The sequence below is a fragment of the Panthera tigris genome, chromosome B1, assembly GCF_018350195.1.
Source record: "Panthera tigris isolate Pti1 chromosome B1, P.tigris_Pti1_mat1.1, whole genome shotgun sequence".
NCBI classification, from domain to species: domain Eukaryota; kingdom Metazoa; phylum Chordata; class Mammalia; order Carnivora; family Felidae; genus Panthera; species Panthera tigris.
The window spans coordinates 135,019,159-135,046,348 of NC_056663.1; the positions used below are offsets into that span (position 1 = coordinate 135,019,159).

Below are 27,190 nucleotides of genomic sequence, written 5' to 3' on the forward strand. Positions count from 1 at the left end.
TACTGTGGAAGCGCAGAGCTAAATTGTGTGCTGTGTGCTTAGTTAACATTTTGATATTAATATTCCCTTCCCCCTCAACTTTGCCCCCTTGATTCCTAGATCCCTGAGGTTTTATATCTGTTTTAATGGCTTTATGATTTATTTTATCTGTATCTCATAAATAGCCAACTGTCTTTGGAAGTGAAGTATACTAATAGATTATCAGATATTTATTAAATGCTTTTAATACTTAGAATCTTTTTGGAGGACTGGATTCAAAAGATGATACTTTACTTTTGCTTCTTTTTAATTCTGTGGTCACAAAAATAAAAAAAGCATAAGGGTGTCTACTATATCTCATGTCATAATTTATTATTTCCCAGTAGGGTTTTTTTTATGTAACTATGTAAGTATTAATAATATAACTATGATTGAGCCCTTATCTTTGTTTAATTGGTTCTGTATCTAATTGTAAATTTTACTGATTAGGCTTCTCCTGAAAGATCTACAAGAACTCAGCAAAAAGAATTTCAGACTTATATTTTGGATAGTGTGATGGACCATTTGCTTGCAGCTGATGTCTTATTGGGTAATACTATGTTTTATTTTCACTTTATGAAAGTACCTATAATCATTCTTCTTCTCTATCTAAACCCCAAGTGTATCTCCTTTTTAGCTTTATCTTTTCTGTGCATTTTTCCCTCTTCCTGGTATTTTTCTGTAATGAGCAACAAGCCCATATAGCTCATTCCTTTTAATCTGGGATAGAGAGTCAACAACAGGAAGTGTTTTAAGTTGCTTGTCCACATCTGTACACTCAGGTGGCAGGAAGAGGACAAGGGAAGAGAAAAAAATGTTTTTAAGACTGTCTTACAACAAGTTATATTTATGTGACTATCTAGTACTTTTTTAATTTACTGTGATATACATACACAACTTATAAGCATAGAGCTCCATGAATTACCACCCAGACATCACGCCTATATGAGACCACTGAGATTAAAAAAAAAAAAAAGAAAAAGAGCACTCAGATAGGAATGCATTACAGACACCCCCAGAAACGTCCCTCCTGCCCTGGCACAGTTACTGCTCACAGAGGCACCGTCCCAACTTCTAAAACAACAGATTGATTTTGCATGCTTTTGAACTTTATAAATGGAATCATACAACATGTATTCTTTGTGGTCTAGCTTCTAATACTCAACATGTTTGTGAGATTTGTCCATGCTGTTGCCTGTAGCAAGAGTCCATTTATTTTCATCACTAGAATATGATAGTATTCTGTCATATGCATATATAAAAATGTATCCATTTTGTTGTTGGACATTTAGTAGTTTCAAGGTTGAAACGGCTAGAAATAAAGCTGCTTGTTCCTATGGGCCACATGGGTGTGCAATATTTCTACCTGCCTGTTAGATATATACCTGTGAGTAGAGTTGTTAGGTCAGAGGTATGTATATGTTATTCTTTAGGATGGCACCCAGTACATAAATTCAAAACACATAAAGATGTTTTTTCTATATGTCTGTATCTAGTTACAGTAAAAATACAAAACTGGATACATTTACAGTGGAGCTAATTTTTATATGTAAAATAATGATAGAATTTAAAGGAGAAAGAAAAGGAGAGATTTAACATATTTGCTACTTGAGTTCCCAGTAATATTAATCAAAGAACTTCCATGCTATTAAAGTTTGTTTTTTGTTTTTGTTTTTGTTTTGTTTTGTTTTGTTTTGTTTTAGAGTAAATCTGCCAAGAAATCTTTAGTATTGTCTTAACATGCAATTCTCAGAGCATAGTGTCAGGTCAAACTTTTGTGTTTGTTTTTGTTACTTGAGAAAAACTTACACAGTATCAGTTTTACTATGTAGAGGCATAAAATGAAGAGTTTTGCATAATGGAGTTAGAGTTAGGTGGGAATAATAATCACAATCAGTGGGGCTCCAGAAATTCTAAAAAGGAGGGGCTTACAGAGGGAATTTTGGTTAGGAGGATTAGTCTTGAAGTAGTACATACACAGCAAGTGCAATGAAGGCACTTGCGCAGCTTTAAAAAAAAAAAAAAAAAAAGTTTATTTATTTTGAAAGAGTGGGGAGGGGCAGAGAAGACAGAGAATCCCAAGCAGGCTCCACGCTCAGTGTAGAGCCCGGCCTGGGGCCTGATCCATGACCGTGAGATCATGACCTGAGCTGAAATCAAGAGTCAGACACGCAGCAGACTGAGCCACCCAGGCACCTCAGTAGCTTTTTGAAGAGAAGGGTAGTGAAGGTAATCGTGGAGGGAGGAGTAGGGAGGGAAAGGTGCCTCTTGGCCCCACCAGCGCTGATTGTAGTTTATTTTTCACAGTTGTTGTGAACCTCTTTAATGCATATAGTACTTCATTGTGCTTAAAGGTATAATCAAAACTTGAGTTTCATTTGACTGTTTGTTTTACCCTTTATTGTCGCACAGAATCGATTCACAACTAATAACCTGACAGCTTTTTTCTCAGAGATCCTCTGTCACTACCATTTTAAGTTGAGGAACTATTTGCTCATCACAGATGTTCTCAAAGCAATAAGAGACTTCACACTTTGAATCCATAACTCTTTTATCCTGCAGAAATGATTTCTTCCAACATTTGTCATGATTTCTGGCCATGAACATCATTTTCTTAAAGTAGTACATTAGAGCTAGTGGTCTTATTTCTAAATGTAGTAGATGAATTCGTTTTACCTTAGCCTCATTTGTTTGAGATTCTGGTCTTATGCTGGTTGATATCAATTTTCTTAGATATTTTTTTTTCCCTGCTTCAATTTAGGGGAAGATGCATCTCTGCCTATTACCAGCGGAGGAAGCTACCAGGTATTGGTGAACAATGTGTTTTATTTCACACAACGTGTGGTGGACAAGCTTTGGCAAGGCATGTTCAACAAAGAATCTAAACTTCTTATAGATTTTATAATTCAACTAATTGCACAGGTAACCCAATTTCACTATTAGTTTTAGAGTACATGTTTTCCTATTGAAAAACTTTTCCTAATATGTCAAAATTATTGGAAATAAATGTAACTAATAAGATAACGTTAACATTTACCATAAAGCTCACCGTATTGAAAGTGAATAAAAACTGTCAATTTGTAGCCCTTCCCTTCCTTACCCATAGCTGGTGCCAGTGTGTCCCTTGTAAAGTTGCCTAAGTTCCCTCAAGCTGTGGGCTCTCCCTGACCTCCCCACTGACGCTGCTCTTTGCCACCCAGATAGCTTCCTTTTGGTTTAAATACCTTAAGTCAGGACAATTTGATGAGGTTTTTTTTGTTTTATTTTTACAGTATGATATATTTGTGTGTAAAGATTTAGAGAGCAGGAAGAGTTGATATTAAAGGCATATTTTCTCCTTGTAATTGAATCTTCACAAAATTCACTGTAGTTCTTTGAAGATGTCATTTTAGAGTATGTGTGTGTGTGTGTGTGTGTGTGTTTTCTTTGACTAAAGAATGTTGGCCTGGTTTGGCACAAGTGATTAATCTTACTCAACACTTAATGTGGAAACTGGGAAATGCCATTATTGTGTGTTATTAGCATATGGTGCACAGATTCTTTCATGTGACCTAAGAATTTTTTTAAGCGTTAAATTTGTATTTATGCCAAAGAGAAAACTTTGCAAGTGAGGAAATGAAATGAGAATGTCAAAAGAAGTTTTTTACTAACATTTTAGGTTTGTTGTGTTTGTTTCTTCAGTAATTTTGAGTGGAGATCACTCCCCCTCACACGACTTTAGTGGTAGGACCTTCTCCCCGGATGGCACTTCCTCATCTCCTCTGGCAGGCTGCTCTGCCCACAGGAGTGGTAGCAGCTCTCCTCACTGGGGGGTGTAGCTCTCCTCTCACTAAATTATGTATATGGCTCTCTTGGGATCTGAACCTCATATTAGCAAAAGCTTTTTGGTTTGTAGCTTAGCACGCCTGTGCTGAGCATGGCATTTGGTACATAATAAGCCTAATGTTTCTGTGTGAATGATACGCGGATCTTTTATTTCTGTCCATTCTACTAAATAAAGTATCTTTCATTATCTTTAGTCAAAAAGAAGATCACAGGGATTGTCACTTGATGCGGTTTATCACTGCCTCAATAGGACCATCTTGTACCAGTTCTCACGGGCACACAAAACCGTTCCACAGCAAGTGGCACTCCTAGATTCGCTCAGGGTCCTGACTGTAAACAGGAACTTGATCCTGGGACCTGGGAACCACGACCAGGAATTCATTAGCTGTCTGGCTCACTGCCTTATTAATCTACATGTTGGAAGGTAACTTTTTAATGTTCGGTTTGCCACCTTGAATTTATCTTTGGTATTTTTCCACCAGAACTCTTTGTCCTACTTTTTTGATAGTAACATTTTTTTTTTAAATCTCAGTTTTAAAACTCTGTGGAAAATATGAAAGACAAGGGTTACATTTTTGCAACAAAATGAGTATTCTTTAATTTTCTGTATCTTTAAATTGGTCATTAATCACCTTATGTCACATATATAACTTAAGTTTTTATTTCTTAATTTTGAGAGAGAGAAAGCATGTGAGCAGGGGAAAGGCAGAGAGAGAGGGAGAGACAGTGTCAATCCCAAGCTGACAGCACAGAGCCTGATTCAAAGCTCCATCTCACGAACCATGAGATCATGACCCGAGCCGACATCAAAAGTCAGATACTTAACCAACCGAGCCACCCCGGTGCCCCCACATGTATAATTTTAAAAGAAGAAGAAAGTTTACTTGTTTTTTTTTTTTTTAAATTTTGAGAGAGACAGAGCGTGAGTGGTGGTGGGGTAGAGAGAGCAGGAGAGAGAGAGAGAGAGAGAGAGAGAGAGAAAGAGAACCCCAAGCAGGCTCTGCACTGTCAACACAGAGCCCGATGCAGGACTCAAACCCACAAACCATGAGATCGTGACCTGAGCCTAAACCAAGAGTCAGACGCATAACTGACTGAGCCACCCAGGCTCCCCAAAGTTTACTTTTAAAATAAACAAAATACACATTGTTGGAGGTTAAGGGAGGTGAAAAGAATGCAATAAATAGATGCAGTGGTATATGTTAAATGGGTGAAATTAGTATTTTTCCATTGATTGCTTTGACAAATACGTATTCAGTGTCTGCTGGGGCCGGGCATTGAATTAGGGACTGGGATGAAATGTGAGCAAGAAGGAACCCATGGTGGGGTTTTGGAATATGCAGTCTAGGAGTAAAGATAGAAGTAAGCAAGACTGGTCAGGGTGCTAAGTCCTGTGCTAGAAGCATGGTGCTTTGGGAGCATGGAACACATGCCCCTAACTGGAGGAGACACCTGCCAAGTTACAACTTGAACATGGTTAAGGAGGAGGTTAGCCCTCCAAAGGGGATAAGAGTGATGTAGAAAGAAGGAGCCATCTGTATGATTGCCCTGGAGGAGGCAAGAATGTGGCACTTAGGGGAAACTGCAAGTAATTGACTGCCACTGAAGCAAAAATGGTGGCATAAGAGACTGGAGGGAGGTGGTGCATAGACATATGAGCAGAATGTTCTTAAATGACCTTTTTATAATTTTTAGGTAAAAATGTTAATAGTGATCAGAAGGCATCTTGGTGCTGTTGTGTCTTTTTAATTACAGTTAGTCAAGTGGGTTTGTGAGATCACCCCTTTAAATGGCATTTTTATGCTAAAGTAGGAAGTTCTGTTTTGTGCATCTGCTGAATGTCTGTCTGCCAATTATGGAACTTTGTAATAGAGCCTGCATTTACCTGTGTCTGCAGAGGTATACTTGGTCATTATGGTTTTCAGCTACAGTCATTTCCTTCATATAGTTTAAACTGGAATTTTTCAGCAACGTGGATGGGTTCGGACTGGAAGCAGAAGCCCGCATGACTACATGGCACATTATGATACCCTCTGACATTGAACCAGATGGTGGTTACAGCCAAGATATTAGTGAAGGTAATTGCCTCAATATGTTTTCTTCCTTTTCTCTCCCCACTCCTTCATTTCCAAGTTTTAAGATATACCCTGCCCTCTTCCAAAAAAACTCACTTAAGAGATGGCCAGGTGGTTCGGTCGGCTAAGTGTCCGACTTCGGCTCAGGTCATGATCTCGCAGTTTGTGGGTTCAAGCCCCGCATCGGGCTCTGTGCTGACAGCTCGGAGCCGGGAGCCTGCTTCAGATTCTGGGTCTCCCTCTCTCTGCCCTCCCCCACTGGCTGGCGCTCTCTGTGTCTCTCAAAAATAATAAACATTAAAAAAATTTTAAAAACCTCCCTTGAGAAACTGTCAGCATTGACAACCAGCCCCCCAGTAAGTCACACCTGAATCCACACCTATATGCCCACCAACATCTAAATCAACCTGGTAGCTGTAGCTCTCCTTATGCCAAGATGGGTAAACCACTAACCGCTGATATTGCTAGCCCTCAGCATTTCATGGTAACACTGGGACACTTGATATTTATTTACCTTTGCACAGCTAGTGGTGCAAATACTGACTTGGCATTTGCCATTAAGAGAGCTGCCTATTGGTAGTGTCAGACATGTCACATTAGAGACAAATACTGCTTGAGACAGGTTGTCGCTACTCTTCTTTTTTTTTTTTTTTTTGAGAAAGAGAAAGTGGGAGCAAGCAGGGGAAGGGCAGAGGGAGAGACAAAATCTCAAGCAGGCTCCATGCCCAGCACAGAGCCCAACTCCAGGCTTGATCTCCTATGGGATCATGATCTGAGCCAAAATCAAGGGTCCGACACTTAACTGACTGAGCCACCCAGGTGCCCCACTACTACCGTTTTTATTCTCTTTTAATCTAGTTTTCCCACTGATTTTTATAAGTATTGTGCATTAAAGTCTTTGGGGTGGATTGATTTCTAATTTCCATGTTGGTCCATAGAAAAGTCAGATAACTACAGTAGTGTTGGTCTCCCCAGCCATACAGTGTGGTGGTTTAGCATATGACTTTATCCTTTGGAAGGCCAACACTCACTCTTTCATTCATTTAAGCATTAATTTACTCTGTTTGCTTTCACTAACACATTTTGAAGCCCAGACACTGAGGAACAGTGACTGTTTTCACCCCATACGGAACTAACAGTTTAGAATGTTGGTTCTCAAAGCAGACTAACCACATCAGCATCATTTGAGAACTTGTTAGAAAAACAGATTCTCTGGCCCCACTCAGATCTACTGAATCAGAAACTCTGGGCATGGAGACCAGCAGTCTGTTTTAACAGGCCATTCAGGTGACTCTGATGCTTGGTAAAGATTGGTCTAGAGCAGGAGTCAGACAAATTAGCAAGGAATCCTTAGTAAGATGCAATTTAATAGTAAATATAAATATTCTTTTCAAATATTTGTTCTCTTTTTCCTTTTGAAAATTTAGGAACAAGTAACTTAATTTTCCACTTAAATAGATTTAAAAATTATTTTTAAATGGGGGTAAGTTTTTACATAGAAGAAGCTAGACAATAAAATTTCTGTGTATTCAATTTCTAGTTTTATAAGTAAAAATGCAGTCTTTTGCATACATATGAATATATATTTTTAAATTTTTTTTAATGTTTATTTTTGAGAGACAGAGACACAGTGTAAGCAGGGGAGGGGCAGAGAGAATCTGAAGCAGGCTCCAGGCTCTGAGCTGTCAGCACAGAGCCCAATGTGGAGCTTAAAAACATGAACTATGAGATCATGACCTGAGCCAAAGTTGGATGCTTAACTAACTGAGCCACCCAGGTGCCCCATGAACATATATATTTCTTAAGTTCTCCAAGTAACCAACCACTGTTTTGGTTATCTGAATAATAATTTTTACTGAGCTTAATATGATATGAAGCTTTTTTTTTTTTTTTGACAACTAAGTACCCTAGATGAGATTCTTAGATGTAAAACATGAAGAAAATTACTAACTACCTTTATATTGTGTTTTTGATAAGTTGCTTTTTTCCATTTCCTAGGGCGTCAGCTTCTTATAAAAGCTGTCAACAGAGTTTGGACTGAATTAATTCATAGTAAGAAACAAGCCTTGGAGGAGCTTTTCAAAGTCACTCTACCTGTGAACGAAAGGGGTCATGTGGACATAGCTATAGCAAGGCCGCTCATTGAAGAAGCTGGTTTAAAGTGTTGGCAGAATCATCTGGGTAAGAGAGTCCTCAGAGATGATATGAACAAGAGATTTTACATGTGACTGTTGTCTATGGGTACACTTTAGATATGTAATTAAAACTATCCCAAAAGGATATTATGGTGGCAAAAGTGAAAGTTAACAGCCATTCTAGAATGGTTATGTTGAGATTTGGCTTTTTTTCCCTCAGGTTTTTTTTTTGTTGTTTTTTTGTTTGTTTGTCTTTTAATCTGAGATGTGTTACCTACCCCTCTGCCATTTATAAATTTGTAAATAATACTCTGCCTGCAGATGTTCATTATGGTCACCATCTTGTCTACAAATCCATAATCCCTCTTCTGTAATTCTGAAATTCAAAAAACCCTGAAAATCCAAGGTTTTTTCAGGAATTTGGTGCCCAAAATCACTTGTTAGCAAAGCCTAACCTTTCTTGATTTATCCTACTTAGTATAAATATTCGCACATTTTGCTGCAGAAATACTAATTTGTTCATTTTATGGTTTACTGTCATTGACCTTCTGTTGGTACTATATAATATATAGTGTATGTACCGTATCACTTTTTTAAAATCCAAAACATTCTACATTCCAGAGTATATGCAGCACCAAATATTTTAGGTAGGGGGTTGTGAATTGTTGTTAACACAGAAACTGAATGCAGTTAAAGTAAGTTTGCGTATTACTGCAGAGCTGTGAGGCTTCAGCCAAATGTAAATTCAACTAGTACGGTAATTCCCAAGCAGTTATCCATGTAAATGTCTAATATCTAAGAGAATGTCTGTGTCTGTAACGTCAGCTGCTCTTCATAACTACAAAATTGTGGTTTGTAACCATGACACAAAAGTGTTAAAAGTAAGACTGAGAAATACATGGAGAAATTGCAGAGTCATGTAATTTTAATTTCACAGCCCACGAGAAGAAATGCATAAGTCGAGGAGAAGCTCTAGCGCCCACCACGCAATCCAAATTGTCCCGCGTGAGCAGTGGTTTTGGTCTTTCCAAGTTAACAGGATCAAGAAGGAATCGAAAGGAAAGTGGTCTTAACAAACACAGTCTTTCCACCCAGGTACGTTGTTTAGCTTCATCGATGGTACTATTAGAAATCTGTATTTCAAGGTTTAGTTGTAGTGTTTCATACAATACATTTAACATGTACAAGCATACGATTTGAAGTACAACTTTTGTGCATTGTTGCTTTAGAAGAGAGAAGGAAAGAACCCACATAATGAGAACGTCTCCCAACTGTCTATGATAAAATTGCGTTCTGAGTGTTGTGTATGCACAACCACTTCATAACTGGACGTGACATCCAGATACTGATCTGTGATCAGACCGTGGATAATCTTTCCCAGTTTTTCCAAACTTCCAATAATTTTGTTACTGATAATTATATAAATTTTAAAGCAGTAGCAGAACAAAATGGTTTCTTTATTCTTTAGTACCTTGTCATATATATCTGTGATTGATTTTTTTCAAAACTCCTCTACCTATGTTAATTGCTTCTTCATCATACTTCCTCTACCATCCCAGAATCTTAGGCAGCTGTGAGGGTCTGAGAGGAACAATATGTATCATTCACACATTCCATGTGTTAGGCCAGGTTCTCCAGGAAGCACACCTAGAGGGAGTTTGGTGCAAGGTGTTTAAACCAGGTGCCCTTGTGGTCCATATTTGTGGAAGGGTAAGAAAGGAAGCAGAATTGACCACAGGGAAACACTAGGTTACAAGGCAGGTCTGGCCTCAACTGACCTAAGTGGAGCTTTGGGGCCAAAACGGCCTGCCCCAGTTGACCTGTACTGAGCTGAAATAGCTGAACTTGCCTGCCTCCAAATCACCCCGTCATTAGGTTTGGGGTTCCCTGGCAGTTCTCTGCAGCTGTGGTGATCCCTGAAGGTGCTGATGGCACTCTCAAAGGCTGTAGGAGCAAGCATGTCCTTGAAGGGGCATTGAGCAGGGGAGGGCTGGGAGTGGATCTGTGTCCATCATGCAAGCCTCCATTAGATTCATCAGATAATTAATCTTTTAGAGTTTTGTTTATTTTGTAGTTGTGCCTTTAGCAGAATATTAATTTAATAAATAATTTGACATTATTTTAAGGCTAGTTAGCATTTTTCCAGGCAATCCATGAAATATTAACATCTCATTTTCCATCCATTGTTAGGAGATTTCTCAGTGGATGTTTACACATATTGCTGTTGTCCGTGACTTAGTAGATACACAATATAAGGAATATCAGGAGGTAAGAATTCGTAACTATAATAAAGGTTTGTTTTGTGTTCCTTGACTGAGAAAAGACTGTTTCTCATGATACTTTTTTAACCCGAAGAGTAAGTTGCTGAACTGCGTTCATCATCAGATGATGTTTTAAATTATCCCTGCCAGCTACTTTGGCCATTGGTTTTAAGACAGAAAAATTTGACCTTTCTAGAAGCAGATGGCATTGCAAAAAACAACAAACTGGAAATCACAACAATACCATTAATGTCAATGGTACTGATGTATTGCATGTGTCGTTCCTAATAAATATTAAAATACAAGAAAATCTGTCTCAGACTTAACAAGGAGACTATGAAAATATGCACTCTGCCTTGTACATATCTGTCTCTGAAAAGTCTCTTAAAATTCAAAAAAAACTTGAAGATGAAATAATTTTTTTTCTTATAGTCACTTAGTGATTATGTTGGTAAGAAATAAATTCAGTGAAATACTCTTGGTGAATTCATGATTACTCAAAAACTTATCCTAAATATTTTATTTCCAAAATGGCTGATTTAGATCTATTAAAGATTTCTGAATGCTGAACTGCTACTATTTTAGGAGCATACACTAGCTATTTGTTACAGGGTATTGACCTCCCCACCAAGAATACATTAAATACTACTATAATATTATGTAACTTCAAGATTATTCATTCTGTAATCTTCACTGTTAGCTGTAGAAAGAGATCTTTATTCTTAGACTGATATTGTATTCTTCTATTCCATCAATCATTAAATGTGCGATATGTCTTGGGGCGCCTGGGTGGCTCAGTTGGTCAAGTGTCCGACTTCGCTCAGGTCATGAACTCACAGTTCATGAGTTTGAGCCCCACATCGGGCTCTGTGCTGACAGCTTGGAGCCTGAAGCCTGCTTCAGATTCTGTGTCTCCCTCTCTCTCTGCCCCTCACCTGCTCACTCTCTGTCTCTCAAACATAAATAAACATTAAAAAAAAATTTTTTTTAATGTGCTATATGTCTTGATATTTGATATATACCAAGAAGTTATACCAATTCAGAAATTTTCTTTTAAGTAAAGTGGTTTGGATCGATCCCAGTGGCCAACTGAAAATGGTTTTTCTTTTGTTCTTCTATGAATATCAAGTTATTTACCAGAGCTGCATGTTTATATTCTTTACCTAAAATTTTTGGAAATGTTACCAAGTTTACCAGTAATGTGGTGTGCTGGCAGTATTTCTTGATCTGATTCACTAGATTTTCTCCTATCCAGGTTCTAGTACCTAACCTGTTTTATAACTTGAGGGTGGGAAGGGGACTCATCCTTAAATTACTGTGTTTATCCATTAACTTACACTGAACTAATCCTTTCAGTGTATTTTCATAAGGCACTGCACACTCTGCCTTGTACATATCTGTCATTTACTTGGTGCTAAAGTAATCACTTTGGCCACCATAAAAACCGTACTTCTCACAAAATTAGTAGCCTGATGTTTTTTAACAATTTTATTGTTATAGAACAACAAATAAATGTAATTTTACTTATATACTATTGACTGAAATGGTATATACTGGTTTTGTTTCCAAATATTAACTTGGTTTTAAGTTATTTGTAGACTTTTAATTATTGCTCCTACTTTTGCTTGAAAACCAACCTGGACCCCCTCCCCGTAGCGCCAGCAAAATGCCCTGAAGTACGTGACAGAGGAGTGGTGCCAGATCGAGTACGAACTGTTGCGGGAGCGAGGGTTGTGGGGCCCCCCCATCGGTTCCCATCTAGACAAATGGATGTTGGAGATGACAGAAGGGCCCTGCAGAATGAGGAAAAAAATGGTGCGAAATGATATGTTTTATAACCATTACCCTTATGTGCCAGAAACGGAGCAAGAGACCAACGTGGCGGTGAGTATTCAGAGTTAAATGTTCGTAATGGCTCTTAAAAAATTTTTCCTCTTGGCAAGCATTCTCCTCTCAGGTCGTTTACCTAAAATCTCTAATTTAGGAACTTCACCGAACAGTGTCAGATTGATAACACAGGGTGGTGGGTGTGGGATGAAGCAGTGCAACAAGGCAGCGAGGAGACGCTATGACAGGCTCTCGGGCCGACTGCCAGGGTTTCCAGCCAGCCTCTGCCACTTCACTCGCTGAGTGACCTGGGACAGGCCACGAGCCACGCCAGGTTTCCGTTTCCTTGTGCCTAAAATGGAGAAAGTAACAGTCCCATCTCAAAAGCTGTTAGGACTCAGTTGGTTAAAATTAGAGAGGTACTTCTGTGGTGCTTATTTGTGTGCCAGAAAGCATTCTGAGTGACTTACGTAAATAAACAGTGGCACTAAGCAGTATCCTTTGAAGAAATACAACAGCTAAAGAATAATAGCCTGAATATCTATCTTTCTCTGTGTATCAAGAAACTTCATCACGGACTCCACAGGTTTAAAACACGGCAGAAGTTCTTTTTATTCAGAGAAGTCACCCTTTCCAAAGCCTTTCTTCAGACTTTTGCACATGACTAGAAAAATTTCGTCCAAGCCGATGATGGCACAGGAATCGTGTTTTTAAGTTTAGGGAAATACACTCTCCTGGGCGTGGCTAGCTGGCTCAGTCAGTTCCGGGTCATGAGTTCAAGCCTCGCATTGGGTGTAGAGCCTACTTAAAAACAAAAACAAGCAAACAAACAGAAGAAAAGTATACTTTCCCAAGAAAGCCACTACAAGTTTAAAAGAGAAACCATAAGACTATAAAATCCACTGAGTTCAATTCTGAAAACCCTCTTAACATTTCAAAATAGTAATTCAGCTCTTCAGTGTCCACTAATAATCCTTTGCCTCCAAAACGAAGTACACTTTTGTCCTTAGAAAACTCATATTTATTGTAGAATCACAACTTTGGAAGCTGAAAGGGGGTCTCACCTGTCATTTTATCCAGCTTCTTCATTCTGTTGTTTTAATGTTTAATCAATTGCAAAGACATTATTTATGAGGCATTTACCTGTGTTTGTACCTTGTCTCTGAAATGAAGTCCATATTTCACACTTGAGAGCACACCTGTGTTTGGACTAGCCACACTTCACGTGGTCAGTGGCTGCCATTCTAGACCAGAACAGCTCTAGAGAATTCCTGACTTTTAGACCACTGTTTCGTGACTTGTTCTTAATCTATACTCCTTTTTGATGAAAAATTCTTACATCTTCCTTTAATCTCATTTAAATTTAAAAAAATTAAAATTGTAGCTTTTAAAAAAATACAGTCTGGAAAAGCATCTTCTAAGATTTTCCTCCTCCCCAAGGATCTGATCACACTATGCTTCATGAAGACAGAATGGTGACTCTCTCTCAAGGGAATGTATTCCATGCTGTGTTTCACTCCAGTATTTAGCTGTCTTGGAAATAAATCTAGTGTAAACTCCTATACCCAGTTAGAAACCCAGATCACTACAGATCACTAAAGAATATTTGGGGTTTGTTTTTGGATATGTGGTTAATACAAAATGTTTAGAATTCTAAAAATGTTTAGAGTCAAACACTTACCAACTGTAGAAGTTTTATTATATTGTATTAAAAACTTCATTTCAAAACCTTTCATGGTTTAAATACTTTCACATTCTTGACTTGATATTTGATTCTCTTGACAATTAAAGAAACTAAGATTTATAAAAGAAGCTTAGAACATGGATCTTCTAATAAGTAGTTTGCGTTCTATAATGTGAGGGAAGCTTGCATTGTTCCAGTGACCCTTTTTTTCCTGCCAAAACCCTGGCTCTATTTATTTTGTACCCACTGATTTCACTACTGTTCTCATACTTCTTAGAATATACAGGGCTTCTAGGTGGCTCAGTGGGTTAAGCATTGGACTTCAGCTCAGGTCATGATCTCACAGTTCGTGGGTTTGAGCCTTGTGTTGGGCTCTGTGCTGACAGCTCAGAGCCTGGAGCCTGCTTCAGATTCTGTGTCTCCTTCTCTCTCTCTCTCTGCCCCTCCCATGCTCATGCTGTCTGTCTCTCAAAATGAATAAATGTTTAAAAAAATTTTTTAAAGAATATGGGTCTTAGACCTGCTAATAGTTAAGATTTTTCAACATAACTTCCTAAAGTTCACTTTTCCCAGAGCTATTCCATTCTGTCAAGAATGTTATACTTGGTACAGCTGTAACTTAAAGCACCACAATCTCTAATACTAGTACACTATATTAAAAAAAACTAAAATCCACCCATATTTTGCAGCCTTTTACTAGCACCTACTTTTGTCTGAGCAAACCAGCAATACAGTCTCTAATTCTTAATCTTTTCTTCAAGTGAATAATTAAGACTTTAAGCCTGTAACAATCTGATAAAATATTTCTTGAGTCAACAGTCATTTAAATTGAATCCATTCAAGAATACTAAAATATAAGACAAATATGCTCTCCTAAAAATGTGACAAACCCACTATTTTTATTTAACTGAGGCATATGCTTTTGAGGCATATTTTTTACTTATATAACCATATTTTTATATTGTTTATTCCTTTCCTTCTTTATAACAGTGTCATTCAACTTTATAGAAGTATATTTAAACTTCCGTATCAGATAAAAACAAAATAACCTATTCGAAGTTCACACTTAACAACCTTAGTATCATTAGCATTTTACGTAAGCAAAAGCATTCACCATCCTAAGAAATCTAAACAGTCTCAGAAATAAGTATGTACCATATGGAACTTATTTTTCAGCCAGATGGGTTACATATTGGGAAATACAAGGCAGTCAAGAAAGGCTGCAGATACATTTACAGAAAAGGAAAGAGCAGGTGGGAAGGGGAGACAGTTACAGAATGTGGAATTTATGTGGCTTAGTCCATTCACGAGTCAAGGTTAATCTGAATCTGCTGTGATGAAATTTTCTGAATGACTAATTATTTTGGTTTTGCCAGTTCAGAATTCTTGTAAATTTAAAATGCCATTAAATGTCCACTTTTATTTTATGGAATATGCAGTCTGGCAATGTTTACAGCAAAGAAGATTCCAAAAAATAGAAGCAGCTGCTCTCCTACTGACTTGTATCATAAGATCAAAAAAGAAGAGTAGGTGCTTACGAAGCACAGTGAGCTTGATGCTCTGCAGAGTAGTTTACGTGCAGTTTCATTACATCTCATCACAGTCCTCTGAAGTATAGTTAATACTGTTTTCCCAGTTACACAGAGGAGGCATCAAAACGTAGAGAAGTTCTAGGGTGCATCCAGTAAGTAGTAGAGTAAGACATAGTGAGTATATAGGATGACAGTTCCTCAGAAGTTGAATCACTTTTGAAAAAGAAGAGATTCTAACCTTTAATGGTTTTGTGACATTATTGGTGAACAGTGAATTTCTTCCAGACAGAAACAGTATGCTAGGTTTTGTGTCTCTAATGCTAACAGAGTATCAGGAACTTAATCAGTGTTGAATGAATGGACATATCAGCACTCTTTCTCCTGAAATTATAGACTTTTCCATTGCTTTCTCATTTAGCATTCTGTAGAATTTTCCTAATTCTGAAACTTTTCTAGTAAAAAGGGCTAGAGCCAAATTATGACATTTGGGCCTAAAACTTCTATAATTTGGGAGAGGGCTCTTCAAGAAAAGGAGTATAAACTTCGGGCTACAAAATTACTCGGACGCCTCTTTCCAGCCTTTTGAAAGGATCCCGTAGGAACTGAGAGCTGTTGAAGTTTAAGACTTTCCTTTTGGGGGGCGTCTGGGTGGCTCAGTAGTTTAATCATCAGACTTGATTTTGGTTCAGGTCATGGTCTTGCGGTTTGTGGGTTCAAACCCCGCGTTGGGCTTTGCACTGGCAGTTAGGAGCCTGCTTGGGATTCTCTCTGCCCCTCCCACTCACACTGTCTCTGTCTCTGTTCTCTCAAAATAAAAATAAAAAAGACTTTCCTTTTGGGATAATTTCCATTACTAAAACAGCTATGCTAAATTGCACTGTAATTCTATATTTTTTATTAAAGTTTTTTTTTTTTGAGAGAAAGTACATTCGTGAGTGGGGGAGGGGGAAGAGAGAGAGAATCCCAAGCAGACTTGGGGCTCAATTTCACAAATCATGAGATTATGACCTGAGCCGAAATCACGAGTTGGACACCCAACTGACTGAGCCACCCCGGTGCCCCTGTAATTCTGTATTTTAGGTGGTAATGTCAGTTGTAGATGTTGTTAAGATGTGAGCAGAGGATATGATGAAAATATAAAATCCAGTGGCTTTTAAGCAATTGTGTCATTACTCTGAATCCTAAGTAAGGAGAATAAGATTCCATATTTTGCCATTTTAAAAAAAATTGTATTTAGATATGAAAACCAGGTTTTAATTCTGTGGTCTCCTTATTTTCACAGAATTTATTTTCATAGGATAAGAATCTCAAACAAGTGTTCTATTATTTGCAATTACCACCAGGGTGAAGACCCCATTGCCTACCTATTAATTTCGGGCTGCTTGGGACAGAAGGGTAATCAACTTACTAGAAGCTTCCTTTTCTAATTAAGGGAGTCTCCTGTGGCTGCTGTCACATACATTTTTTGTTTAATATACAGATGTCACAGGATTCCTAGAAACTAAGCAACTCATTCAGGAAATGCCATTGTCAGCATTATAGAAAAATGTGAAGAAAAATGGCTGAAGAATTATTTTCTAGAAATTCTGACTTTGAAAGTTTTAGATTTCTGTGTAAACAATTATAATTTAGTTATAATTTTTTTTTAGTAAAAGAGAGGTATGATAATATTAAAGTTATTGGTATAGCATATCTCTTTACTATTGATTGAATGCTGTGCCTTGTAGTGAAACAAGAGCCTCAGTGAGTGGATCAATGAGCAAGTATGTATTAGACTGGCACTGTACCCTATGCTGCAGGGAAAATAAAGAATGTGCATTTCAGACCCTGCCAGCATTCTGGTTGGTGATAAATAGTGGACATCAAAGTTGCATTTGCCAATAGGAGTTTGTTCATTTTGCTATATTGGTCTATCACACATCCAGCAATCTATCTTAGTCTTTTTTAATGAATTTCAGAGAGAGTTGCAGAGTCAGTACCCTTCACCCCTTAATATTCCACATGCATATCAATAATTAGAATTCAGTTTTTGTTTATAATTCTTTTTTTATTGGCATAAATTTTACATACATTGAGATATACAAATCTTAAGTACCATTGTATATTCACATGTGTGTATTTTATACTCGTGTAGCCAGTACCCTTACCAAGATAGAGATCATGGATATATATTTTAAAGATTATTCTTCATTACAAGGTATGCTTTTAAAAGTTTGCTTTTAAAGATAAACATTTATTAAAACCATGTGAAGTATTTGAAAGAATGCCCAGTAGTCCAGTGTGTGTTTTGCCTAGGGAAGAAACCCTTGTGAAGTCATTTTGCTGACGCATGTTTACCGTGGGGAAAGGTACTAGAAATCAACTCCAGATGAGAAGGAAGAAAAATTGGGAGTAGTTCTTGGGTGCATCATTGTCTGTATGTAGCTATCCGTGTATGTTTACATGCATAAGCCCAACACGACAGCTCAAAAGAAATTGCCTTCTTGTTAGTTGAGATTTTATTCTGAGAATAAAATATATAGCTGCCACCTAATATTTTTGGAAGTGCTTTTTACAAAACTTTTGGCCTGGAGACTGATGGCCCAGTCTCCCTTTTGCTTTCAGCCATTCTGGGGTTGTAGGTGGGAAAGTAGTAAAGAAAGTAGGGCATTGGGCTTTTATGGGAGGAAAGCACCTCATGATTTCTGTGGTGTGGGGTTTTGGAGATAATGGTGTAAACCAGTTACTCCCGTTATGAAACAGATGTAAGGATAAGCACAGTGAAAGGCAGGTGGAAGGTAATAGCTAGCATTAGATTCTATTATCCAGTTTTCTGTTTTTTTTCCTTTTGAAGCCATATAGACTTGCCTGTCATCATCCATGACATTGGCCGCCTATGCTGAGGTTTTGTCTGTGATTTTTCAGTTAGTCCTGTTCAGTTAGCCTTGAGAATTTTAGTGTAGTTTTTACTTTAAAACTACTTTGGATAATTAAAAAATAGTAATGATAATCGCATGAATTTTGAGTGTGTCTTCCATATGTCATACAATCCTCAGGAAAATTTTATTTTTGTGGTGTTCTTTATGTTGTTGTTATTTTGGTTTGTTTTTTTTTTTTTTTCTGATGTGTCTATACTTAATACCCTGTTTGCAGTCTGAGGTCCCAAGTAAACAGCCCGAGACACCTGATGATATCATTCCTCAAAAGGTAAAACACAAATTACCATAAGAGAATGCAAAATACTTGCAGTTTTCTTTGTTTTGTTTTTGTTTTTTTAGTGCATGGTAGACTAGACTAACATAAAAGATTGACTTTCAATTTGTTCTTGTAAGTTCCTTAGAGTTGAAAGGTTGGTGTCATTCGTGCTGAGAGATGTCCTAGTCTTTCTCGGCTTTATTCTAATTAGCTTTCTAGGGCCTGTCTGCTGCTCACTAACAGGTTGAGTGTTCGCTGCTCTCACCACAAAATGTGTATTGCTTCACGTATAAACTAACAAGTTCTGACGCATGTTAGTAATGGGCAGCCTGACACCCTCAACTTTTTTTTTCATTTACTCATTTAATTCCTCCAGATACTAAATAGTGTGTATTTTGAGAATATAAGAAGTATCCTCTTCTAAAAATTATTTTTTCAACTAGAAGGCTTTAATGAAAACTAAGATATACATAGATCACTTAAAAAAAAATTTTAGCTTACTTTAATTATAAGTTTAAAAATATACAATTATTTTCTTTTTCCAGAAAGATTCAGTACCTTACTCAGTTTAAAAAAAAAAAAAAAAAAGTGGTTCTTTAGAACACAGAAAACTACCTCCAAATATTTAGGGAATAAGGCTTATATTTCCAAGTTGAAGTCCTTAACCAAGTAGATGTTCCCCCATCTACTCATTGTCTTGCCCATAACTAACTATGCTTTCATCTTTTTAAAAGAACAATTTTGAGTTGAAGATAACACTGTTATACTTAACATAGAAGAATTGGTACACTACAAAGTTTACTACCTTTCTTTCATTTCAAAACTATTGCAGTATTATTAGTTTGCTTATCAGATTCGTCCTTCCATCATTGTAATATTATTTTACCTCATTTTAATAGTTTCCTATGTTATGTATTTCACTTTCCATTTATTGCATACCATTCCTCAGTTAGCTTGCTGCTCTCCTGACTCTGTACCTAAAGTTAAAGGAAGGGCATTGTGGCTTCAGTTATGTAGTTTTTTATCTCAAAATAGGTTCAGTATTTAAGTCTAAATATTCCAATTGGACATTTATTTTCCGCTTAAGTTGGAAATCATTTGTTTAAAAAGGTCTTGCTTGAAAAAGCATTATAGTGGAAAATATATATTGACTACTTGAGTTGAAGAGTAAGCCAACGGAATATTTTTAATTACCTATTCTTATTCATGAGAAAGGAAAAGTGAAATAATGTTTAGAAAGGGAAGGTTTTAAAGCATGATTCAAACTCCATCTTTTTTTTTAATTGTTAATCCAAAGTCTGGGTCTCATTCTAATCGAGGAACTTCTATACATATATTCTCCCTGTGGTTTTACAGTTTTGTAGGACATTTTAGACCTTATTTTTTCCATTATATTTTAAAGAAAAAAGGTCTGGGTCAATTGGAGACTTTATTTTTAGGTTAAACATTAATTATTTTGAAAAAGAAACGCTCTTGAATCGTATTCCAAAAATATCTTTTCTAATGTTTCTAGGTAATAAATTTCTTTTTCAAGATGGACTTATATATGTTCTTAATATACTCAGTTAGTAGACTTATGGATCATGTTATTTTTACACAACAAACAACAGGAATGTTTTAGCAAATTGAATGTATCAGCTTGGAGGGGCAGGCCAGCCAAAGAGCACCATCTGGCCTAAAGCTGGTTGATTCCATCTTGGGTCAGAATGCTCTAAAATTTCTAGAATTTTAGTGATAACTGGGAATATGGGGAAGAACAGTGCAGTTCTAAGTCTTTACCTCCAGATATCTGAAATAAACACAGGCACAGATGATTCCAACTGAATGGATGGGCCTTTAGGCCTGACTATTTAACTTTCTTTTGCAAAGTTCCAGGCTCCTCACAAACCAGACATCCTCTTGCAACTTGATGCTCTCCAACACTGGGTGTTCTCTTTACTGTCTAAGAAGGTTTTCTAATACATCTACTACAGTGAGGCCATGCAGTACTAACATGAAAACATTATTTGACTAGAGGTGATTTATTTCTATTTCAAGAAGAAAAACTGCTAATAATGTTTTTTTAACTTATGTATGTTTTAAAAACCAATACAATTTAAAAGTAGAGAAACTTAACCCAAAAGTGTATGGATTTTTTGTGTATAAATATAGTCTGTCAAAAATCCCTTTAAAAAGGTAACACATAATGAAGTCTTGACACCATACCTTCCCTAGGAAGCTTATATTTTAATTCTGAAAATAACTACCTAAATCCTTTTCTTCCATTATTTCTTAGAAACCTGCTCGATACAGAAGAGCTGTAAGTTATGACAGTAAAGAATACTACATGCGACTAGCCTCTGGCAATCCAGCCATTGTCCAGGACGCCATTGTGGAGAGTTCAGAAGGTGAAGCTACACAGCAAGAACCAGAGCATGGCGAAGATACTATTGCTAAGGTCAAAGGTCAGCCTTCCTCTTGGATTTAGTTAAAAATGACTTTGGATCGTCTCTTACATTTGAATTTTTATGAAAATATGAGCTACTGCAAAGAGTAGGGCCAACCCTAGGGATAAAAGTATCCATTCATATTTTACAATTTCACTCTTCTTAAAAATTGATTTCTATATTAGAACTAAAGAGACTGGCTCTTCTTTCTTGCCTACAGATAGATAGAATGTGCCTATTGGCCTGATAGTTTGTTTTTAGTGCATTTGGCAGAACTCTCAGTGTTACCTGATACTTTAATCCAATGCCCTGATAACCAAATAAATATTTATAAAATTAAAACAACTACTAAATGTGTTATTAGTGCATGTTAGACAATAGGTAAGAAATTTCTTCCTATGAGCTAAGACAGATTATTCCAAATCTGTGCTTTATGAGCGTAGTAAAACATACCTGAGATGATGAATTGGACATGAACTTTTTGATTCTGTACTTTTATATATGTGTGCCCCCCTCCCCCCTTCCTGCAGCTTTTCCATGATCTAAATCTTAACAAACCCCACCAGACCTTGAAGACACTGGTCAGATTTCAAATCCTCCTTCTCTGAAGCCTTTTCCAACTTCCCTGTCCACCGAGAACATTTTGCTCATATCTCTTACAGCAATTTCAGTGTTTTTCACTGCTTTATGTTTTCTAAACATAAGTTTCTCAGAGGCAAGAGATCCTTTTTCTTCTCACCAGTGACATTTGGCACATGCCCAATGCAAAATGGGGATTCAGTCAATATTGAATAAGTAAATCGGTCCATTGTTTTAACTCATCTAAGCCTCTGATTCATGATAAATTCAAAAGTCTTGGCATATTCTGTAAACAAAGCCTCAGAATATAAATTGAGGACTTCAAATTAAAAATAAATTTCAGATCCAGTTGATTAAAAAACATAGTATATGACCACGTCAACAAAACACCCCATCAAAATTGTGATCCGTCTCTCTTATTATTATAATATTCATCTTCTCATTGTGACTATGACTTCGTAAGTATTTCGTAATCTAACATTTTCCTAGAATCCTTGAAACTTGTAGTAGTTGAGCAAGGTTTATAGTCTTCTAATTTTCTTGACATTGCCCCAGCACAGTTACGCAAGTGGGTCCAAAGCTGAATTTACTGAATATAAGCTAAGGTATACTTCAGAGTTAGTCAGATGACCTGTGTTTGGGTCATTGGCACTTGAGTTGGCTTGGCCTCATTTTCCTAATCTCCAATGGAGGTAAAACCACAAATTTTGGTGTCCCTACTGTGTTGTGCATGGTATTATGCTAGACATAGAATTGGAAGTTTTGATTTATTAAAAATAATGCAACTATAGAGGCATCTGGCTGGCTCAGTCAGTACAGCATCTGACTCTTGATATGGGGGTTGTGAATTCAAGCCTCACGTTGGGCGTAGAACTTAACTTTAAAAAAAAAAAAAAATATATATATATATATATATATATATAATGTATATATATAAGCTTTTCTCCCTTGTGGATATTCTCAGCAGGACTTGATCTCTCTTGCTTACTTATTATACTCTTTCATATATAAAAAGAAGGTTCTTCTCAAGGCAGAGCAGAACCTCTGATAACTCATGCTCAAAGGATAAGATTCTAAAAGGCTGACTTAAGCTTTTGCAACATTCTTAGCACAATTATCATTGGTGGGTGTAACATGACTTTTTGGGACAAGTATAGAATATTAATTTAATTAAGTGTTGGGTTTAGAGTGTATTTTGAGTGCTTCTCATACTTTGGCATCTCATCAATTAATTTTAATGTCACCTCCTGTGGTTATTAATAAAATTTTCAAAATATAGACAGTAGAATGTTTCCTTAACCTGCAAATTAGGTCACCTGTCCTGTATTTTAAAGAATTGTATTTTTTAATGATGTGATGATTTGATCACCTTGATTCATATATGAATGACCATATTGCTGCTTGTTACATAAGTCTTGAAATAGTCCTCATTGGGCCTTCCATGTAGGTGGGATCTCTTATAATCATATTTATAACTTGCTGTCTTTAATTTTGTTTCTGATAGTGATTGATCATTTGTTTATGATACCCCCTCAATGACACCTGTCCATAAGAAACACCATTCTTACTATTAATTATGCTAAGCTCTCTATCATCATCTGACACTTATTTAGTATTTACTATTAAATACGATGCTAAGCATGAATAAGCAATTAAATCCTCCCAACAGCCCTCTAAGATAGATGGTATTTTTGTCCCAGTTTTATAGATGAGGAAACTGAAGTTCAGAGAAAGCAGATAGATAATTCTCCAGGGTCACATAACTATTTCACTTTAGGGCCTATGTCTTCAATCACTGCATTGTGCTGCCTCCCTGTACCTTTCAGAGTTCCCTCATTTTGGAAATATGTGGGAGAGACTGCCTGAGCCCAAACTGCTTCCCAAATGGCCCCTGCAAGGTCACATGGCTCTCATGGTTATTATCCCATAGGTCTGGTCAAGCCTCCTCTAAAACGGTCTCGATCCGCACCTGATGGAGGAGATGAGGAGAGCCAGGAGCAACTACAAGACCAGATTGCTGAGGGCAGCTCTATAGAGGAGGAGGAGAAAACAGACAATGCTACCCTACTGCGCCTGTTGGAGGAAGGAGAAAAGGTACTGTGCTTCTAAAAAGTAAGGATTGTATTTAAGTGACTTGTTTCCATTTTACAAGACTAACTGATAGGTATTTATCTGGTGGCAGAAGATAAATATTTTAGCCCCTAAAATGAAATACAGGGTGAATAGTAGGCAGCCTTTTGGATTCAGTACTCTACATCTGTCATTTTCAGGATTTTCTGACCTATCTGAACACACTAAACAGCACAAAGCTTCATCAAATACAGTATTAACATTGATACCTAGTTTACTCTATCTCTGTACCCTTTATTAGACTATACTTATTGCCATAATTTTCTGTTTCAAACCCATGCACGCAACCCACTCAGTAATCTGGTCTTGTTTTGTTTTGTTTTGTTTTTTTAAACACCTCCATAGTTCCATTAACCATGTACAAGCATCTTCAGCCCATCCATGTCATCATCCCCAGGCTTATATTTAAGCCCCATCTCCTTCACTCGCAGAAGACTGCCTTACCTTTCTACTTCTCTCCCGACCTCTTACACCCTGCTGACCTGTTCAGGCTCACTTCACTGACTCTGCCTTATAAGCCTAGTAAGCTTATAAGCAGCACTCTGTGCCCCACAGTTGACCACATCCATAATACTAGTGCTTTACTCTGTGCTTTACTCACTGTGTTTTCTGCCAAGATGCCCCTCTTTCCATCACGTGCATAATAATCTATCCTGGGGGCTCCCATTTGGTACAGTCTCATTTCCCATGATCTCTTTAATACTCAGATGTAGGAGGCTTTCTTTGATTGTCTTGCCAGCTCAGGCTTGCTTGGATACCCCTCCCCTGTGCTCTTACAGTGCCTTGTATGTATCGTTCTCCTTTATCATGTCATGAATATTCCTGTGCCTATCTCTTCCCATAGGCAGGAAGCTCCTTATAGCCAGGCAGTGTTTCTTATTCCAATCCCCATTGCCTTACACAGTTCCAATCACCTAATAGATACCCAATAAACTTCTGAAGAAAGAAGTGATTAGTTGAGTAAATAAAAGAATAAATAAATGAAGGAATGAGTGAGTTAAACATGTTGTGAATATTGACTTTTTAAAGTGTGGTCTTTTTGCCTCTCATATTAGGCCTTAGTGTAACCCTTGAAATCTTACCCACTAAGGTATAACCAGAACTTAGGGTATGATTTTTAAAATTCTGTTTGAATATATGGCTTAATTAATCTTGAATGAAAATGTTTTAAAAATCATGTAATTATAAAAGTACATGAGGTCTGAAGGAAGCACAAGAGAGGCTTCTGAAGTCTTGGTCATGTTCTGTTTCTTAATCTGGATGCTGGCTGTGTCATATTTTTAGCATTTGAAAATTCACCAAGCTATGCACTTACAAAAAACACTTTTGTGTTTGTATCTTACACTACAATAGAATGATTTTCAAAGTATTGTTTTTTTTCCTATAACATTCTACATTTTTATTATAAAAGTAGTTCAGATGTGTTGAAAATTGACTACGTTTGCATGTTTTAGAAAAATCTGTTTTCTAACACTCATTTTTCAAACTTTTAATCTCATTAAGTACAGTTTTTGCTCTAATTGATTTACGTTTAAATAGTGCAAGAAGTATATTCAGACTGACATTTGTTTGACTCTAGATTGGTTGCTGATATTTTTTCCTTGACTCATGTTGAACTGAGTTTAAGCAAGAAGGAACTAGATCTTGCCCGTTGGAAAGAGAACAATACTTACATTGAGAGATTTAGCAACTCTTTTTGACTATGAGGAAAATACAACTTCTGCCAAGTTTGGCTTTGTACAATGGCAGAGCAGTCTGCCAGGCAGGCAGGACCCCAGGTGGGGAGCGAATAGGGACAAATGTCACAGTCCCCATTCTGGGAGATATTGTGTAAAAAGACGAAAGTGAGTTGCATAAAAGAGAAGATCACCAACAGTCTCTAACACGATTACGTATGTTATCTCTGTAACTCTCACAACAAGCCAGTGTTGATTTGAAATTCACAAATGCAGACAGAGAGGCCCAGAGAAATTAAGAAAGTTGGCTAAATCCACAACTAAGTGTCAGGACTGGGGGGATTCACTCAGGATTGTCGGGATCAACAGACCATTTGCACTCTTGACTCACAAAGAGCACAATCCTAATCTCCTTACATGTATACCTCAATTCTCTTTTTTTTTTTTTTCTGCCAAGTTTATTGTCTCTGTCTCCTTCCTTATCTAACTTGTTCATCGCTCCTAGAACCTAGTACAGATGTCCCTGGCACACGGTGAGTACTCTGTGGATAGTGGGAGAAGTGGATTGGATGGATAGGTGTTGGATGTGAGTTAAATGGTTGTCTCCTTTTACTGAACTCAAGTGCAAATCAGATTGCAGTTTTAGCTGATTCTTTTTAACATGCTTAAACTCAGGTTTAATGTGTTTAAGTCAGGGGAAACCGTAACAGAGTGCATCTCGATAAAATCCTGTTTGCCCACGAGATCCATATTTTCAAAACATTTTGTTTCAGTTATATCAAAAAAGAAATTATCAGGGTTGTTGGGTTTTTTTTTTTAACTCTCTTAATGAATGTTTATGGTTTTCTTTATAGATTCAACACATGTACCGCTGTGCTCGGGTCCAGGGCCTAGATACAAGTGAGGGGCTACTTCTTTTTGGTAAAGAGCATTTTTATGTGATTGATGGATTTACAATGACAGCAACCAGGGAAATAAGAGATATTGAAACCTTACCTCCAAAGTAAGTAAATGAATGAAGAGACACAGTACAGCTATCTTGAGAAAACAACATATATTTACATAGTGTTGTTTTAATCCAAAACTTGTGTTCTGAGTAACATTATCTTTCAGTTTGTGTGCATTTGTCATTAAATATTCACAAAGGGGAATAGTTATTTGAAGGTAAGAAAACACTTGTCTTATTTATCAAAATGAAAATTAAATAAAATGAATTGTTCTGCATTCATAGCAGTAGACCCCAAATTCCTTGTATTATTCTGTGTATAAACTTTAGAATTTGCAAACTGTCCTTTTTTAATTTTAGTGCAGACACAGTTGTAGAGGAAATGCAGGTGGCTTCATAGTACTCTAACAAATGGAAGAGCGGCCATGTCCTCTGCGCCTTGAAGCAGTGTGACAAAAGCACAGGCAGGAATAAAGTGAGTTTTGTCTGTCTTCCTTTTCTTCTGCCAGTCCTGTGATGGGATGACAGTGGGTAACAGAAACCCAGAAGACAGACAAAGCCAGAAGGAGCACAAAAATCTTAAAGCTTAGTCAGCATATTCTTCTCTCTTTAACATTTTGAATACCTAACACTGTCGAATGTAGACACAGCCTCTGCAATCCATTCCTAGGAGATGTTTCAGATAATTACTGTCAGCAACAATCAGGGCCACATTCATGGGCCCCTGGCTGCATATGAAAATACTAAAAATTATATTTTGTGGCTGTTGCTTTAAAGATGAATATATTAACATTATACATTAAACCATTTTCTTCTACCAAAAAGTGTAATTTTTTTCTTTCAATTAAAAAAATTAAAACTTTTTCTTGGGCCTCTAAAACTATGGGGGACTACACACTGTA

At 37.1% G+C, this 27,190-nt stretch overlaps 1 protein-coding gene across 6 annotated transcripts in view; it reads left to right on the plus strand.

The window, feature by feature from the left end:
• WDFY3 (WD repeat and FYVE domain containing 3) overlaps positions 1-27,190 on the plus strand; it is a 274,952-nt gene that overhangs the window by 210,662 nt on the left and 37,100 nt on the right. For 5 of the 6 annotated variants that reach the window (XM_042984249.1, XM_042984248.1, XM_042984245.1 and 2 more), the window contains 12 exons: positions 469-568; positions 2,780-2,940; positions 4,038-4,267; positions 5,812-5,921; positions 7,917-8,099; positions 8,991-9,148; positions 10,244-10,321; positions 11,971-12,198; positions 18,490-18,543; positions 20,807-20,975; positions 23,467-23,630; positions 26,197-26,345. In XM_042984249.1, coding sequence (XP_042840183.1) covers positions 469-568; positions 2,780-2,940; positions 4,038-4,267; positions 5,812-5,921; positions 7,917-8,099; positions 8,991-9,148; positions 10,244-10,321; positions 11,971-12,198; positions 18,490-18,543; positions 20,807-20,975; positions 23,467-23,630; positions 26,197-26,345 — 1,784 coding nt within the window. The remainder of the gene's footprint in view (positions 1-468; positions 569-2,779; positions 2,941-4,037; positions 4,268-5,811; positions 5,922-7,916; positions 8,100-8,990; positions 9,149-10,243; positions 10,322-11,970; positions 12,199-18,489; positions 18,544-20,806; positions 20,976-23,466; positions 23,631-26,196; positions 26,346-27,190) is intronic. The other variant, XM_042984246.1, reaches the window with a different exon arrangement.